Consider the following 20,096-nt stretch of genomic DNA (forward strand, 5'->3'; position numbering starts at 1 on the left):
AAAATCACAATTGCCCACGTTCTTTTGCTAGCCTTAGAGGAAAGTCCCACTCAAAATACTGTGGGATTTTCAGGAAAACTGGTCACCCAGGAAGGTTGCAAAGTACAGAAACATTATTATTATTTTATTGAAATAAAGGACACTCACAACCAGCCCTTGGCTACCTTGAAAGTAAGATAAGCACACATGTGTGCGCGCGCACACACACAAAGAAATCTTTGCACCCACCAATGAGAATTTCATTGAAATTTCCTCTCCCTTTTGATAATCCTCATATGCAATTTATTTTCTCATCAACTGATAGGAAATGGAAAGGAAAAAAAATACAGGGTACTGTATTGGCATACCTAATAATGATAAAACATGTTGAATGGAAACTTGCTGTCCACTTATCTGATCATCCTTAATTTTCATTTGAAATTAGTTTGCCCTCAAAATGCACTTTGTGGGTATCTGAATAAATAACAACCCAATATAATTTGCATCATGCACAGGTGATAACTAGGGAGAGGACTTCGTTGGTTGTGATGGCCTACATTTGAACCACCTTCCCAGGTGCCTCCTCATAATGTATTTTTTGTACCAGATTAAAACCATTTTACTTCCCACGGCCTTTTAATTTTATCTGAGTTTTGTGGGGTTTGCAGGTTAACAGCCACGCTGTTGCTTTTCCTGCCAGTCATATTTATTTCATTGATTGAACAGTACGTGTTTCTATTATTTTATCATGCAGATATCTGCTAGTTTTTCAGCTATCCTAGGAATAGCAGTATTATCATTATATATTTAATAAATTTGTTCATCACTTTTTCTTGCCAAGGCAACTCAAAGCAATTTACAACCAAAACAAACAAAAAAAACCACCCCACATTAAAACAGAGGAAAAAATACATTGAAAACATCCTAAAAGGCCACAGATAAAGGCCAAAGGCCTGATTAAAGAGGAAAGTTTTTGACTGGCACCTAAATATATACAAGGGTGGTGAACATATCAACTCTGGAATAAATGAATAAAATAGTGCGAGCTCCAATGGTCCTGCATCCGCTCTGCATACAGATTTTGGAGCACAGGGCAGAGGAAAACCAAACGTCCCATTGCACAAGCAGATTTACATTGTGCAAGTGGGTGGACATCTCTGTATGTAACCCATAATACAGAAAGAGTTGACTTAGCCCACAGTCATCAGTTAACATTAATTAATCCCAATGGAACTCATGCTGATTCATCTTTCATGTTATTATGAGTTAAATTAAAAGATGAACTCATTCTTGGGAGAGAGATAGCTTGACAAACTACATTTCAATTGTCAGCCCTATGAGGATAGTGTTGGGTGAAACTATAGCAATACTTAGCATCAGTTTCTTGAGTGTTTCATATACCTCCAAGAATCCTTACAACAGCTCTGTAATGTATGCTTGCATTATTATGTCCACATTAAAGGTTGACACCTTAGAATACTGGTGGCTTGCATAAAGCCATTGAGGAAATTTATGCAAGATTTGTGATTTGAATGAGATGCATTCCTGTCTACTACTCATATGCTGAACCACAATACCACACAATCTCTCACCCTTATCTCACTAGAAATGGTAGGCTATATATATAATGAATGAATCAAACTAAATAAGAACTTAGCATGGCTGGTCTACATATAGCAATAATTCACAAAATAATCCACATATTATTATTGCATACAATTACAAGAGCTGAAGGTGGTTCTTTTTTTCATGTGAACAAAGAATGGCCTGTGGAAATCACTAATACCCAACATCAAAAAATATGGATGAGGAACAGGAGTGTGAAGTGGAATGATGAAGGATGCCACAACTGCTATTTCACCAAAAAACAATCCATGAGATTTACCAAACAATAAGTTGCACATTGAGACACGCTCTTTATTTACCATCTTGTTGTTGTTTTTTGAGATTTTGGGTCTATAATACCACATGAATTCTTTGATCCTTTCTTCATAGCCATAAAACTAGCAACAGCCTTTTTAAAGATTCCAGCAATTCCACACAAACTCCCAACTGTATCCCTACTGAAACTCGAAAAGATGCAATTGTTTCCATACAACAGTACATCCTCAACAACTTTGGAGATGGAAAACATACATTTTGGTTTAGAATGCTACATCTGTTTTCTGCAGGTTGCTAATTATACCATAGCATTAATACAAAACCTTCAGACCTACCCAGATGATGTCTTCTTCTCTGTACTGCTTCCAATTGCGACCTGTGTCACTGAACATTAGAATGTAGCTTGTTGTCCAGTCTGAGCTTCCGTACCTTCCTTGAGTAGCAACACCTGTAATTTCCACTCTGTCCCCTAAATCGATCTGGAGCCATTGTTCCTTGCTAGAATCCAATGGGGACCAGCCACCAGCTCCTAGAAGAGAAGAATCAGAGTTCTCCTGAGTAACTCCCAAAATAAATTTTATATTTTTTCCCCAAAAAGATATTTATTAAAGTTTTTAAAATATAACAATGAAAATGAAAAATAAAAAGAAACAAAATACAAAATACAACATAAAAACAGTTAAAAAACAAATAGTTTTCCATAACATATCTTCCTTACGCTTATTTCCCCAGACCTCCTCATACCTCCCTTCTTTGTATTCCACTTCAATTTGTTAGTTCAGCAAATCCTTACCATTAAGCTTTTACCCATTTGTAAACCTTTTTTTTTTTCGTATCTCCTAAAGCATTACAGCTGGAAACCCCTTAGTTTCTTTCCAACATCCTTCTAACATTCATTAATTTTACAATATTTCTGTAAATAGTCTTTAAATTTCTTCCAGTCTTCTTTCACCAACTCTTCTCCCTGGTCTCGGATTCTGCCAGTCATTTCTGCCAATTCCCCAAAATAAATTTTATATTAACACATTTTGATAAATGATGATCGCATTATACCCGAATGAGGTCCTGACATCTCACTGGGACTGGAAGAAAATATTCAGGATGTGTTATGAAAAACATATTATCCCATGAGTCTTTAGAATGCCATATTTTGCCTGTCATGTTGACTTTGGATTCCCCAAAGGCTCAGCTCTGTGTAAGTGGCTGAAACTACCAACAATCGCACAGCTCTAACTGGTGGGAAGAGATAATAATGCTAGGGCATAGGGAACTCGGATAATAAGACCATGGTTCTTAATGGGAGCAGCAATATTCACTGAAGCAAAAAATTGTATTGAATCCACAGTAACAGAATGCTGTTATAAATAAAGTCACACAAGGCAATGCTTAATTGTAATCAAGACACATCAAGTTCTAGAACTAATCTTAAAGGGTAGGTCTCAGCTTTAGAGCAAGTGAACTCATAACCATAAAAGCTTGTCTAAGCATCTGCAGAATGTCTTGTGGTTCCATGCTATCTGAGGACCACATCTATATACATGTTTCAAATCTGCTTCAGTGTTCAAGGAACAGCCCTTCAGAAACAATGGGTGCTTGAGGGGAATTTTATTTTGGTATTACTTTCCCATTTCTGCTGGGGAGGAAGGCAAGAGCTGGCCTAGAAATTTGCTAGTTGCAGCTGAGGGCTGCCTCAGATAGGAGGAGGGTGAAGGAGAGAGCAAGAGAGTCATATAGTGTCATAGTGAGCCATGGCATTCTGTCAGACAGAGAGAGTGTGAGTATGTGTGGAGAGATAGAGAAAGGATGAAAAGAATGGGGAAGGGGGAGGAGGCAGAGGAGGGATGCTCTGATGTTCCCAAACCACAGCAGGGGCTAATAGGCAAAATGGCGGCAAAGAAATGAAACCAAATATATAGCAAGGAAGCTAGAGAGAAACAGGAGTAGTACAAATATGATGTCCATGAGAAAGGTTCCAAAGAAAGAAAAGAAAAGAAAAATTGGAGTCAGGTACTCATGACGTGGGTGGCGCTGTGGGTAAAACCTCAGCGCCTAGGGCTTGCTGATCGCATGGTCGGCAGTTCGAATCCCTGCGGTGGGGTGATCTCCTGTCTTCGGTCCCAGCTCCTGCCCACCTAGCAGTTCGAAAGCACCCCTAAAGTGCAAGTAGATAAATAGGTACCGCTTTCTAGCGGGAAGGTAAACGGCATTTCCGTGTGCTGCACTGGTGCTGGCTCACCAGAGCAGCTTCGTCACGCTGGCCACGTGACCCGGAAGTGTCTCTGGACAGCGCTGGCTCCCGGCCTCTTAAGTGAGATGGGCGCACAACCCTAGAGTCGGACACGACTAGCCTGTACGGGCAGGGGTACCTTTACCTTTACCTTTTACTCATGAAATATAAGTATCTGATAGCTCAGCAGGTACAGCACGAGACTTTTAAGCTCAGGGTCATGGGCTTCAGCTGCATGTCAGACAAAAGATTCCTGAATGGTCCCTTCCAATGCTACAATTCTATGATTCTAAGTAGTCATAGAAAATGAATATTCTGTGCAAAAATGATTTGCCAAGGAAATAAAAGGACGGAGGTGCTAACATTTCTCTTTGAAAAGGTAGGTGCTTCATGTTTGGTGGATGGAAGGGTACATGAGATTGCCAGGCTCTTGACATTGTGAATTAATGGGTGATGGATTGTTGCCCTGATTAAATTAGGATGCAGGAGATGTGCAGGGATAGGACACAAGAGGATTGATCCTGATTATCCCACATCTTTGTCCAGACAAGATGAAGACTGTGAGACAAGATCAGCACTAGCAATAACTTTTCCATCCCTGCCCCCCCCAAAAAAACACACCTGGCAGCAGGGTTTACAGAGCAGATGGCATTATTTACAGGTAAGATTGAGTCCCAGAACTGCTCTATCACTGCACACAGAATCCTACAAAGAAACACATTTTCCAGACACAGAGGGGGATGGACACACAATGCCTTTGACAGAAGATCCAGGAAGAGAGCTATGCTACTCATCTGCACTCACTCTACTACTTTCTTCCTCTTCTTCCTCCTCCTCCTCCTCCTCTTCTTCTCCTTCCTTTTTCTTCACACATTTTAGCCCCCCTCCCTCTCATCTCTCCCCATCCATCTTACTTCTGTCTCTGCAATCATTTACCAATCTGATATGTATGCACTCTATGTGTTACAGAGTTAAAGGACCTGTTGGAATAGCTCTAATTAATAATGCTATTTTAACATGTTCAATTTGCATATTAATAATGTGTAACCTTTTGCCCAGCATTCATTCCCAGACTTGCTGCATTGCAGTTGTCCTCTATTTTGAAATATCACTCATTGTTCACTCTAGCCTGGGATGAGGTTTACTGCTAGTACTCTCCCAGGGGAATACACTGACTCTGCACAGAGATGCTTATGGAGCTGGCACCTCTCAGAGGAGAGGTAGGCAATACAAGGATCCTGGCATCTTCTCCAGCTCAGATTAAAATTCAAGGCAAAGAATATCACTCAATTTCCCAGCCTTTTCAGCTCTCCCCAAAGCCAATTCTTCCTTCCTTTTGAGTGAGGCTTACTAGGCTGATATAGAGCCAGAGTTGGCTATAGAAAAGAAGGAAGAGAAGAAATCTCATCTGTCCCTCCTTACCTAGCATGGTAAAGAAAAAGTGATTTACAGTGGTACCTCGGGTTAAGTACTTAATTCGTTCCGGAATTCCGTTCTTGACCTGAAACTGTTCTTAACCTGAAGCACCACTTTAGCTAATGGGGCCTCCTGCTGCTGCTGCGCCGCTGGAGCATGATTTCTGTTCTCATCCTGAAGCAAAGTTCTTAACCCGAGGTACTATTTCTGGGATAGCGGAGTCTGTAACCTGAAGTGTTTGTAACCCGAGGTACCACAGTATATGTGTTGAATGTACGATATAACATTGTGCCACCTGATGGCGATGTGGAGTCCTGTTTTTCTCTACCTGTTTTCCCTGTTTAAATTTGCAATGCTTTAAACTGAAATGTTTCTTTATGTGTCTAGATCCAGCCCTGGTCACAGGCCAGAAAATGAGGCTCCTGTAATTCAAGGGCTATTGCTAATCTGAGCAAATCCAATGTAAGTGCACAGGGTGAAGGAAGAGAGGGAGATGGGGGTTGCCCAGTGAGTATATGATTGGAGCTGCTTCTCTGCTAAAACACAGCAACACTCTAAGCCAGGGTTCAGCAACCTTTTTCAGCAGGGGGCCAGTCCACCATCCCTCAGACCTTTTGGGGGCCAGACTATATTTTAAAAAACGAAAATGAACCAATTCCTATGCCCCACAAATAACCCAGAGATGCATTTTAAATAAAAGCACACATTCTCCTAATGTGAAAACACCAGTCAGGCCCCACAAATAACCCAGAGATGCACTTTAAATAAATGGACACATTCTACTCATGTAAAAACACGCTGATTCCCAGACTGTCCACGGGCTGGATTGAGAAGGCGATTGGGCCAAATCTGGCCCATGAGCCTTAGTTTGCCTACCCATGCTCTAAACGCTCCATCCATCCGCTCCCAGCTAGCTGCTGCTAGCCACACACAGCACAAGGCCTCATCTTTAAAGCAAATATTACAGGTTTGGCAGAATGACGTCAATTTCACCTGACCAAATACCAAGCAAAGACTATGAGCTTGTTTCAGCCATGGCAAGTGAGGGTGCAACTTTAGCTACTGGCACCTCAGTGCAGACATTTTTGTCAGTGCATCCTTGACACTCCCACTTGGACTTGACAGATGTCAGTCACATGGTGATTTCCTTACTCTCTTTTGAAATCAGACTACTTACTGTCATCTACACTCTAAGGGGGAGGGGGAATATGACCACACATTGAGAACATAATATTCTAAAATTTCATCATATACTATCCATATGTAATGGAAGACTACTGAAGCAGTATTGTTTGCTATTTTTGAGCAGGATTGTTTCATTGTCTCAGGCTGCAATCCCAAATACACTTTCTAGTAAGCCATATTGCACTTAGTGGGTTTTACTTCTAAGCATGAGTGCATTGTCAATTATTTCAAAGCTTTTACTTGTTCTAAGCTACCTTGGGCAGGTGCTGACAATAAGCTGGCACAAACACAAATTCACAAAGCTTTTGTTTGACAGAATTAATTGGGTATGGAGGCGGGAGTACAGGTTTGTCATAAGATGCATTTTTGATCCATCCAGATCTCCTACAAGAAAATCTCAGCTCTGCAGAAGCAGCCTGGATGTGAGGTGTTGTATAAGGTGCCAAAGCAGATATTTCTCATTTTGCTGAACACAATACATGTATTTTGCACAATTAATGCAAAGAAAGCTGAAGACAGGTTTGTATCTGTAATAAAGCCTCCTCTTCACCTCTCCTCACTATTTCATTCTCATATTTTCTTTCTTCTTCTTCATTTGAAATAATAATAATAATGTATGTGCATATTTTGGCATGTTTAGAATGTGGTGATTTCTTTCCTGCCATCTGTTCTACCATCCTCTTGTGACATCTATACTCCAGGGAGCATATGCTAGTTGTTGAGGACCAGGAAAATGAAAGTTTATTGCTACAGCATCTGCAGTAGCACAGAGATGAAATAGGAACAGGTTAAAAACCCAGCCATAGGGCTAAAGTGCATTGCAGATATATTTCAATGATATTACTCTGTTATTAATAGCATCTCAGCCAAACATGTGGTTTTATTGCATCTGTTTAGATTTCCCACCACTGCTGTCAGAAATATCCACACTCTCCCAGCATTCATAATAAAATTGAAAGAATAGGGTAGTGAATGGCGTTTCTTTCTAATTCAACAGTTTAAAAAACAAGGCCATTTGGGGTCTTGTCCGTCCACCCTTCCATTTGTCCATAATCCACTGACATTCCTGGGAAAGATGTACAGTATATCATCACAAAGAAGAATTAAATTCCACTCAACAAGTGTGCTTCTTTTTCACTACAGGCTGGGATAGGTGATGGAAAGGAAAATGTCTTTTATTTGAGCTGTGAGCCAAATATGCGATATTACGTGTGACCTTATATTCTCCAAGGCAACAACATGTAGTACAAGATAGGCCAAGAGAAAGAGACGTTTTTCAACTTTTTTTCAGCTTAAACAAGAACAAACTATGTAAGACAAAGGTACAGATCACACACAAAAAATGAATAAAATTTGTTGTATGACAATTTAAGAAGAACTCAGTGTGATTGAACTAGCTGGGGCATGTGGGAATGCATATGTCTCAGTTGCATTTGAGAAACGGGAACTAGAACAATGTTTGCTTTAATTCACGAATATGCATGAATGAATTCCCCTTTATTTAAAGGTTCTGTTGAATTAGCACCCACTCTTCCTCTATAGACGTAATAAACTTCTATTGCAATTCTCTCACCTCTGACAAATGCAGCAGCGATAATTCTGGAAACCATTGTGCTGACTGCAGTGTAACACATCTCTTTTGACTCAAGTACAAATTCTGCCAAATTCTACCCAAAGCAAAATTCAAGGTGAACATGAGGATTTCTGCTTGGCACCCAAAGAAATGCCTCCCATTTTCATATCAGCAGTCTCGGGGAGGATATTGGAGAAAGGCTATCTTCAGGCCAGAGGATTTGCCCTAAGACTCCAAAGTCCTCTCAACTGGCTGAAGCCTGGAGAAGGTATGCATAAAAGAGGCATAAAAGGCTTAAGTCTGCTCCCAGCCTTTGCTGGAGTAAGTTTCTCACCCGGCAACCTTGCCACTTTCCCTATGGTATCTGGCATAGGACCACAACACAGGACGCCGTTTCTAACATGGATCACTGAGCACACATTGCTCCAAATGTAACCCCATCATAGATCTTTTTATAAAAGTATTATGATATTGGCAGTCTTACTTCCATCACCTTCCCTAATCCAAATGCCAAATAATAATAGAGCAGATTGAAATCAACTCTGAAATTAATATGTACACCTCCCCACAACAAAAATAAATAAATAAATAAACAAACAAACAAGTAAGAATTAGATTAGACTATAGCAGAGATGGATACAAGGTTGACTCAATTCTTTTTGCCGACTAAGACAGGGGCCATCTTGCTGGCAGCCTCTACTTAACAGCATCTGCCGCCGCTAAATTGCTCCAAGTCTCATGCAGCTTCACCAAGCTTGGGTTGAAATATAATAAAACATCAATAAGTCTCATGCCATGAGTCTTGGCTTGGCAAGACTTGCTGAAGGCTTACACTAGGGCTCACTCCTTCAGTTTGTGGGTGGCTGCTACCTCGTCTAATGCTCCAGCTGCCACTGGGCCAAATGCCAGCATCCATGGAATGTCTGGCCAGGCAGCAGCCACATCTCTTTTGTCGAAGCCCAGTAGCTACCATACTTGAACCAGAAGAGAAAGTGATCCACTAGCAGCTCTACATAGCCTTGAGCCATGACGGGTAGGTGGCATGGAAATAGGAGCTCAGCCAAGGGTGCAGTCATTCTGCCAGAGATTATTTTATCCCATTCCTTGGATGAAAACAGAGACATTTCTCACTTCTTCCCTTCAACTGACCCTCCTCAACCCCCCACTTTTGTACACCCCCTCCCAAGCATTTCCTGTCAGAAGAAGGGCAATTGCTGCCACCACTATACCAACAGGACACAGCACACATGCCTTCCACTGTCCTGAGAAAACCCATTAATCTTCTATTCTATTCTATTCTATTCTATTCTATTCTATTCTATTCTATTCTATTCTATGGTAGATTTACAAAAAAGTAAAACACACACAAATAAATCAATTTCATTAAGTGGCAAGATTAGACACAGATGCACAAAGCATTATAAAAATAAAAATAATCAAGACTCCTTGCACACCACTTTGCTCTCCCTTTCTTCCCACCCAGGACGACTGGCCCTGCCCTCTGCCTTCCCCCTCAGAGTCAAGTCATACAGGCCTGGGCCTTGGCAGCCACAGCCTCTTCTCCTCCTCTCCCACTCTCCAGCAGTTGCTATCAGCTACACCAAGAGAGGAAGCTGACAGACACAGCCATGGAGAGACAACGAGATGCTGCCTTGCAGCCACAGTTGTCATTGTTGGGGAGAAGCAGTGGCTCATCTTCCTTCCAAGCTCAGCAGTGTGGCACCGGCAGGGGAAATAGGGACATTCCAAGATCAAATCAGCAGCCAGGATGTCTTTCATAATTCTAGGATGGTCCCTAGAAAATCAAGACACTTGGCAGCTATGCTAAGGCAGGAGAAACCTCAAGATCACCATGCACTGTTCCTAATGCTCCCACCCCATGTCTCCCAGGCTCTTCTCTCAGCCATCCATTTGGGCTCAAGGATCTCCCTGGTCTTCACAGGGTTACAGTGAATTCCTTTCTGCATCCCAGGCTTCTTCCCTTGCTCCATGGAGTTCCACAGTCCATTTAGTGATTCCCTTATTGCTCCACAACCATCTTCCTGAGATATATGCCATCTCTCTCCCAGCTGTCACACCAGGCTGTTTAAATGGCCCAGCCTTCCTCTGCCCAAACTTCCTCCAGGCTCCACTGAAGTGTATTTTAGTGGCTAATATTCACCCACCAAAAGGGATGAGGCTTGACAGGAAGAGTCAGATTGAAGGGACAGAACCGCCAGAGAAAATTTGGTTGAAGCAAATTAGGCCTTGGGCCAAATATGCCAAGGGTAACCTGCCTCACGATTACATCATCTATTTAGGGTGCTAGGAGAAGGTCGGGGTCTTCTGAAGAGTGAAGATGAAAATATTGCATGTGAGGAGAAAAGCATGATTAAGTTTGGAAAATTAATGGTGTTAACTTGCCTAATTTTCTGATTATTCTCATTTGAATCTATTATATTTAGCAAATCTGAGCAAAACATTTCCTTTTTCATTCAATGTTTGCATCTTACATATAATTTTTAATTTTAAAGTCGCAGCAACAATTCCCCATTCTGAATAACAGCTATGAATACTTTTTAATTTTTTTTTTAAAAAATGATGAGACTTTTAAAAATGCCAATCGTCAAAAGTCAAATAAAACACAATAGCACTGAGCCAAATTTGACACCTGCAAATTAAGACGACGATTCAAAGGTATTTACTGAGAAACTGCAGATAGAGCTGGGCTTCTAAGTTGTTCTCTTACTTTGTTATTTCTTTTTGTTTTCTTGCACAGAAGCTCCCCTGTTGCACCTCATAAGCATGGAAGGATGCCATTTTTAAAAGAAAAATTAAAGGCCCACCTGCACAAGAAAACCCCTTGCAGAAGCATAATGAGGCTTGTTTAGGCAGACTCCCCTGAGTATTAATTATTCTTTCCTTGAACAACTCAGGTCTGTAAACTTCTTAAAATGCAACCATTCGTTATTTATTCAAAAGCTGAGATTGTATTGTGTGGGGCAGTGCAAATTTGGCTAATAAACTTTCTGTTAATCCAGAAGTAGGTCAGACTTGATTTATCTTTATGATTATCCCCCCCACACACACACACACACCAGACTACTTAAATACTTCCCTGTTTTTCTCTGGGCTGCTGCTAAATGGCTATAGGTATCCAGAAATTTGACAGTATAATTCATGTTTGTAGTGCTGAGCATGACATGTCTCTAGAAAGTTGACCAACTCAGAATGAAATCTTCCGCTTGGAACTTGACCATTTTTGCTCCAAATCATTGCACTATGTTGTGCAACTTTGCCTACAACCATGGAGGTGAGTCAGTGATAGAACTGGTCTGTCCCAACAGTTACAGACAAGGGTGAAAGGAGGGCAGTGTGAGTCTTCTGCCCTGCAAGCTTTCAACTGCTGGCATAGGAATCCACTGCTGGCTGGCTTTAGCAAGGCAACCTTATTCCCATGATGCAAGCTCCATCATGAATCCATTGGTTAAACATCTGACAGATGGTGTGAGAACTGAGGAGGCAGCAGAGGTCTCAGAGCCCTTCACCCTCCTTAACATCCACAGTCTTCATTAGAGTGTCTTCCAGTGATCACCCAGCTGTTCCACAACACTATTATAAATAACTAGGGACACTGTTGTGGAATGCCCTCTCAGAGATGGTCAAGTGGTATGTTTTCTTTCTTGCATTTTTAAAATAAAATATTTGCAACTTCCCACCAGTCTTCCCCCCCACCCCACCCCCGTTGATTATTTGCACCGTCTGATAAACCTATCAGAGACCTGTAAAGGCCTAACAATGTGACGCTGTCTTGAATGCTGCCTGTGATGTTCTGAAGAGCTCCATGTTTTGTTTAGTTAAAGCAGAGGAACATAGGTGGGTATTTTTATAGTACAGTACCTTAAATGAGGCTTTTAACACTTTTTTTAAACAATCCTCCACTGCTGTACATTAACAACAACAACAACAAAACAACCAAAAAAATCCAGAGTTCCACAAGTAATATTTTCAACAGCCTTCCTTCTTGCAAAGCCTATGGATCCAAAAAACCATAGAGATATTATATAAGAAACATAGAAAGAGTGTGGGACCTAATTGGACTGAAACCCCACACAGAGGCGATGCCCACTCCCAGTACTTGGTGGCATGCAGCCTCTGAATATGGAAGACACCCAAAAGAACTGATGATGAAGCATGCATATGAATGCAGGTCATTGTGTTTCATACCCAACACTATAAAATAGATTAAAAGGGTAAAGGGACCCCTGACCATTAGGTCCAGTCATGACAGACTCTGGGGTTGCGGCGCTCATGTCGCTTTATTGGCCGAGGGAGCCGGCGTACAGCTTCCGGGTCATGTGGCCAGCATGACTAAGCCGCTTCTGGTGAACCAGAGCAGCACACAGAAATGCCGTTTACCTTCCCACCAGAGCGGTACTATTTATCTACTTGCACTGGTGTGCTTTCGAACTGCTAGGTTGGCAGGAGCAGGGACCGAGCAACGGGAGCTCACTCCGTTGCGGGGATTCAAACCGCCAACCTTCTGATCGGCAAGTCCTAGGCTCTGTGGTTTAACCCACAGCGCCACCCGCGTCCCACATAAAATAGCATAGAAACATACAATACAACCAAGAGCAATTTGCCTTCCCAGCCACTTTGATCTGAGCTAAGCAGGAACAGAGTGAGAACCTTGATCATGTGACCATCCCAGATCAAAGCTACATGGGAAATGCCAGTCATGGGAAACTTTATCTGTTAGTACTACTCGACTTGACTTCTTTGTAGTTATTGTTATCAACAAGTTTAAAAATCACAGCATGAAGCCATCTATATATCAAGATAAACATGAAAGAATATACAATATGTACAAGTTATTTAAAAAACCCACACACAAAAATAATGTATGTATTGTTAATGATTGGGTCACATCTCAGGGAAAATGATGTTAAGCAAAACATATCTTCAGTGGGCACCTAAATGCAATTATGCCATGTGTGTGTTTCATTTGGGTTAGTAATTGATTCCAGAGGCCTGGAGCCGCAAAACTGAAAACCCGGTTTCTAGTACAAACTAAGCATGCCTCTGGGGCATGTGGTACCTTCAGCAGTGTTCCATCTGAGAAGTGCAGTTGCCTAGGAGGTATACATGGGTGAGGCAGTCCTGTAGATAGCAGTGTTGCCTCAGTTTGTTACAGCACCTTTCAATTTGCTGATTGCAGCTACAGTTCAGAATCAACTCAGACTCTTTCCAGTACAAGAAAAAGACAGCCTGATGTCTCCAGCTAAATATGCAACAGCTTTGGAACAATTTTGTGATGTCTGGAAATTGTGTGCCTCTTACTGGGAGCATCTACTTAATGGGCCCAGTGAAGTCAAATACCAAATAATTTAGGGCATCAATAAAAACAACTTAAGGTTCCAGAAAATTAGCTGTAGTTTGTCACAACATGGGCCTTGCAAACTCACTAAGCACAGAGAAAACATGGATGGCAACTGTGTGAGCAGGTGTGGGTGGCCACTCCATACTCTGGATCACTATTTTGACATATTTGCCAGCTGGTAAGTGAATGCAGAGCATGAAATCAGACTTGGAGCAATCCAATGTTGGATTACTCTCAGCTGATACTGGCTGAGAGAAGATGGCCCTTTCCCCATCAAATAAGCACAGAACCACAACTCAATTCATTTCCCTAGAGCTTTGGTTGTCACTCCAATATCCAGGCTCCATCAAATAGTTCCTCTGTGTTCATTCAGGCATAATGCCTCTAGATAGTCTGCAGCCAACCTGCTGCAATCTTTGGCTGTATGTTGAAGCCCTGAAAATCGGCTCTTATTTTTAATATTTAGCATGCATTTAATGGCAATGTTATATAGAAGCCAAAGGTGCTTAGTTCCACCAGGCAAAGGGCCAATAAAGGAATGACTTTGGAGGAGTTCAAAATACAAATGAACAGGAATACCCCTATGGCTTTGAGGATGTTCTTTTACACAGCCACCTAGAAATGTGGACTGAATCCTTAAGGTTGCTTCGGTCGCATCAGAGCTGATGCAATACATCTCTTTCTCATATTACTCTGTCTCTAGCACTCCTTCACCAATGTCAGGTCTTAAATCATGTGGGACAAGTTTGAGACTTGGCTCTTCCTTGCTAGCATTAGCTAAGCTCCCAGGAGGGAAGTGCCTGTGTTGCTGACCTGGGGCAGTGTGGGAAGAAAACCCACAGAGGGAATGTTAGGCCAGGCTCTAGGAATCCCAGATTATACTTTTCTCCCACTTGTATGCAACTGAATGCTAAAAGGGAGCAGACTTCTCCTGTAATTGCTAAATGCTATGGTTTCCTCCAAAGAAGTGCAAAGGAGTTCAGATCACTTCCATGCAGGAGCGTCTGCCACTTCCCACTATAATTTCCTAAGTTGCCTTGAAGTTGTGCTACCTGTGGGATATTAAGGGAGGCTTCTGCGCAGGCTGACTGAAGGCTCTACACAGAGCAGCTCCAATGAATTATGCATCACAGCAATATTACGACTGTCAGTGATCTTACCATCCCGTCTGATGAGCTTTGCAAAGATGGGGCTGTGACTGCTGGAGAGCTCAGAGGAGCTGTCAAAGGATGTCGCAGGTAACGAGAATACCAGTGGCTCCTCACAATTATCTACAGAACAAGAGAAAGTATAGCAGGCATCAAATATAAAAGTAGTGCACCTTTAGCCTATCAGGGTTTCCCTCCCACTTTCAGTCTCTTTCTTTCTTTCCCTTGTAAAGCTGTCTGGTCACCATTAATGAGCTGCCCCTAGAAGAGACGATGCTGTTGATGACACATTTGTGAATAAGAGCATAAAGAGGCTGTATTTATATTTTATGCTGTTCACATGAGCTTTCAACACTTCTTGTGGTAGCTTATGAAAGCCAGTGATGGGCTGTATCTACACTCCCCACACCCTTGGTACAAACCTGGATGCTTGCAATTATTTCAGAAGGTTGTATCAGGGGTAAGGCATTGGATCTAGCCAGTGGGCTGGATCGCTCCATCTCCCACCCTCCACAGGTTAACTTCGACAGGTTAACTTTGGCAGTCATAATGACATCGGGTGATTGACATCTGCCGAAGTTCAACTGAAGAGAACCTACAGCAGCATTCTTTGAAGGTGCAGTCCCAGTGCCAATCAGCAAACTGGAGATAGGAGTGTGCCTTCAAAGAGGCTTACTCCATCAGCACAGAGCAGTTTTTTGTTGGAGTGGCTTGTTAGAATGGAGGGGAAAGGCTCCATTTTAGCAAGTGGTTTCAATTCAAAACACTGTATCCACAATGCTATGTCTGGAAGGCTGGACACCACTTTGTGCAACCAGGATGAGTATACTATGCCAAATAGCGTGGCATGCCTTTCCAAGTGGATGGAGCTTTCTGCAAGTCCTGTTCCAGCACTCACAACCTCTTCAGAAGCACATCTGCTGAAGCGTCTACAGACAGCTGCCTCACTGCATAAGTAAGGACGGGTAAAGAAGAGGACAGAATTCACAGTAAAATAATGTTTATATTAGGCCTCCAACCAGTCTTCATAGTTCATATGCAAGATTCTGAGTTGGGCAAAACTCTTTCTCAGGACGAGCCCAGTGCTAAGCCCTTGTTTTAAGATGGCAAAGAGAGAAACTCTTTCAGACTTAATTAGTGTATGCCACAAGTTGTACAGGTCTTCTCCGCAGTATATGAGGCCCAAATATGCATCAAGAACCAAATAATTCAATTTTATTTTGTAGAGAGTGTGCATTTTAGAATGTTAGTCATGTTGTGTGGGGGTTTTTTCTTAATGATTGACTTAAACCATGAAATTTCTATTGCTCCTATAAGATAATAAATGAGAATATTGGATAATTTGGTCTAAAAACATCCTCATCACTGAGCCACAGATTTCCATATACTTTTGAACCCAAAATGCAAATGAAGCTAGTGACAAAAAAATAAAAATGCTTTGCTCATTTCCTATTCTACTGCATGCCTACTGTCCTAGTTAGTATATACAGCCGTGAATTTCACTCAAGCATAAACCCACAGATATTCACTGAATCTCCCTTGGAGGGAAACTTGAGTATATAATTAGTGGGGAAATCCTGCAGGTTAGCAAAATCTCAGACTTCACAAGCATCTTCCAGCTCTTATAAATATGGCTAAATACATTTTAAAATGTGTTAATGCTACATTAAGGTTAGGAGAGTCAAGGAATGGAAAGCTTCAGGCTCTCACAATAACATTAATTCACTGCATATTTTAAATTAAAATGTAAAACAGAGTAACTGGGTGTGTTTTTTTCCAGGGATAGATCTCCTGAGTTGTGCCGAGCAATCTTCCAAAAGGTAATCCTTCTCTCTGAAGACCATTAATCCATAAATAGATTATAAATGCTGGACCTTTGGACACACATCTACGAGTAACCTGGCAAAACCAGGACACTTCAAGCAGGAGAAATGGGGTTGGTTCAAGGCAGTGAATCAACAGTTGCTTTCCCTTACTGTGGTTCTTACAAAATGAGCCCTTTGCATGGGTTTTCACAACAATTATGCCAGAAGCTAGTTCCAGAATTTACAAAGATGTCAGATGCTCAAAAGTGGCGTGCTTTATCTTACTTGTAGAATTTGAATTCACTTGCAGTTCTAACATTTATAACCACAGCATATGTTTCAAGGAATACAGCAGCTTTTACTATTGCAACTTATTCAGCATTGTCCTCACCCCCTCCAAGATGGTGCTCTGCACACTGACAAGCCTGTAAAACTGGTGCTCAGCATAAATAGAGTCTTCACTGCCTAGTAAGTCTTCTCCTTTGAACATTTTGGAAATGTCTCCTTCTGCTGATGCTGGTCCCTTGCTAACAAAATATGAGCCCACCTCTTTTGTTTTTGGGGGGTTGTTTTTTTTATAATAAATACTTTCAACTTCATTTGCTAAACTGGTACACTCCTAGCATCTAATAAATACTTGTTTTGATTTTATTTATTTAAATATTTATAAATCACATTTTCATAGAAAATTTAACAAGGTGCTCTACAACATGAAAGCATAATACATCCCTCTATATCTATAATAAAAATGTAACTATGTCATCACACTGCAGTTCTCTTAGCCACAGACAAGTGGTGCTGTGAACAACAGTGTATTAAGGGGCAGTGGATAGGCAGCCCAGACAAACCATGGGATAACCAAGATAGGCTGCACCAAACCCCAACCTCTGCCGGCCAGCTTGGGGGCCCATGCCTCAGGATCCAGAACCTCAGACCAGTTAGAACCACTAGTGATCAAATTCCACCTCCCTGGCCAGCTTAGGGATTTGCTGCTTCTGCTGCCTCCCACCCCTGTTCCAAGGGGTTAGTATGAGGGGAGTGGGAGTTGAAAAGGAGTGGGGGTGGGGAGAATTTGATGGAGGAGGGAGGGAGGGTTGGCAAGCGGTGTGAGATGATGTGCAGCCCCTAATAGTACAAGAACATCAATACCATCTCAATAAAACTGGATAGCAAAAAGTTCCAAAGGACTGTTTCAAAAGTACAGTTCTGCAAAGAAAGCAGGGGTGCCTGCTAGCTGACTTCTATTGGCAAGGAGTTCCATAGCGCATGGCCTGCCACACTCAAGGTTCAGTTCCTGGTGAAAGGTGACTGAACTTGAGGGAAATGAGGGGAACCAGAAGTACCCCATCTCAGTGGGTGAGGTGAAGCATAAGAAATCAAAAAGTCATTGAAATACTTTGGGCCCAAGTTGCTTTGGGCTTTGTGGATTAACACAAGAATCTGAAAAATGGTCTACCTCAAATCAGCAAGGAGTGCAGTTCTCTCAACAAAGAAGTAACATGTTGCCACTACCCTGCTTCTGTAAGCAATCTGGCCACTGCATTCTCCACTAGTTGCAGATAGGGCATCCCCACATAAAGTGTTTTTTTGACCCATGTTCATGCATTTGTCTTACATGACTTTACATACGTATGTTGCACAAATAGCATACTCAAGCATAAGAAGAAAGGACTTAAAATAATACCAGTGAATAGTCAAAATGGTTTCACTTAAAGGTTTATTCTAGGGAAAAGAAACATGCTGGGATTGTTAAAATTTATGATTACCTAAGCACCAGCACAAGGAAGTAAGTGCTTCACATCCTTAATCTCAAAGAAAGTGGCATATTCCTGAGGGGAATGAGTTATGAAATATTCAGCTTAGAATGCAAATATTCAGCTTCGAATGGACCTCACAACAAAACGTTAGAGCGGATATCTGGTGTATGTGTCTTTACAGAGCATCAGTCTGTGGGGACTGGGGGGAAAAATCACAAGCATCAAAGCTGCAACTCTTACTTCCAAACACATACGTTACAAAGACAAAGCACAGCTGTAATGCTCACCACCTGGATGTTGAAAAAGCTACCCTCAATACTCCATTGTTTGGGCAATAGAAGAGAAGCCCAGGTTCTTGTAAATTCATTAAATACAATCATTCTCTCAGTAATCTTTACAAAAATGCTAGAAAGTGGGCCAGTATTATATTTCAAGGAGGGGTTCAGTCAGAGACAGAGGCACCTGCTTCAGTACTCCTCAGGAATTCATAGCACAGCAGAGAGCTGGGTAGCAGTTAGAATGTTGGGCTAGGACTTGAAAAACCCAGATTCAAATCCTAACATTGCCATGAAATTCACTGGATTATCTTTGACCAGTCATTTTCTTTTAGCCCACCCTACCTCACAGGGTTGTTATGAGGCTAAAATGAGGAGGGGGTGAACCATGTGTGTTGCCTTTATCTTATTGGAGGAAAGGTAGGAAATGAAATGTAATAAATCAATAATTGAAAAATCAAACCAAGGTGATCACAGTGCAGCCTGTCATCTAATACACTTTGCTGGCTCTCATTATATACATATTTTGGTGAGTTGCCACCACAGCTTCTCAGTTGTCACAATCGGTTTCTCCACGATGAAGTAGTCAGAACTAGGAAATCAATTATCTTTCACTGTCAAGGACCCAGAAACTCAGCAGTGGAACGTATGTGAATTTCCCACCAGCATGAATCAAGAGCTTACATCCTATGATTCTTCTGAAGGGATCGGATAATATTCTGGAGTCATGCTTTTTGCAACTTATACATGACTTTGAAGCCTATCCTTTGTCATTTATTAAGATTCAACTCCTTAATACTGTGTAGGCTATTCTTCAAATTCCTTGAGTAAATATGGAACACGGCTCAAATAATAAATTGATTCATTTCTAATGAGAGAATCTTAAAAATCCTAGATAGAAAGTGTTTCCCTTTTAAGTCAGATGTATATTGACAACTAACTAATGAAAAGGGGTGCTGAACCAATCACAACCAAGAGAAGCAGAAGCAAACACCATATAATTTGCAAAAATAAAGGAAATTGATGCCACTATGGATGAAGAAACAGACAGTGCAGCTAGCTGGCTTTTATTATTGACTCTTCTGGATTCTGGCTTCCAACGTATCATTTTATTCATTGTTAAAATCCTAGTAAATTTTGCACATAATGTTGTGATCATGCGGCATGCATAGCTTTGATTGAAACTGTAAATTGTTTCCATATAGTAGGCAAGATTCATATTTTTATTTTATTTTAGGTGAGATAAAATCCCTCTTAGCATTGCATGCTTAATGCCCCACTTTGTTTTAAAGACATAAATGTTGCATTTTTCTACAGTGCTTTCGACATTACTTAGGAGTGTGATAACTCCCACTTTTAGCATCAATGGTTTCCTACCTTCGCTACCAGCGGTTTAAATTTACTAGCAAGAGAAATAATACATTGCAGCTGGAAACTGACCTAGTACTCTTTGTAGAGCAATCAAACAGGAGGCACTTACTGATAAACAGC

General features: G+C 41.4%; 1 protein-coding gene across 3 annotated transcripts in view; it reads right to left on the reverse strand.

Annotated features, from left to right (window-relative positions):
* CNTNAP5 (contactin associated protein family member 5) overlaps nucleotides 1-20,096 on the reverse strand; it is a 317,753-nt gene that overhangs the window by 228,649 nt on the left and 69,008 nt on the right. For 2 of the 3 annotated variants that reach the window (XR_014522322.1, XM_083488630.1), the window contains exons 2-3: nucleotides 14,781-14,891; nucleotides 2,196-2,389 (exon numbers count right to left, since the gene is read on the reverse strand). Coding sequence is in view for 2 of the 3 variants with exons in the window: in XM_083488630.1 (XP_083344756.1) it covers nucleotides 2,196-2,389; nucleotides 14,781-14,891 (305 nt within the window). In the remaining variant the exon portion in view is untranslated. The remainder of the gene's footprint in view (nucleotides 1-2,195; nucleotides 2,390-14,780; nucleotides 14,892-20,096) is intronic. The other variant, XM_083488631.1, reaches the window with a different exon arrangement.

This window comes from Podarcis liolepis (assembly GCF_965112155.1).
Source record: "Podarcis liolepis genome assembly, chromosome: 1".
NCBI classification, from domain to species: domain Eukaryota; kingdom Metazoa; phylum Chordata; class Lepidosauria; order Squamata; family Lacertidae; genus Podarcis; species Podarcis liolepis.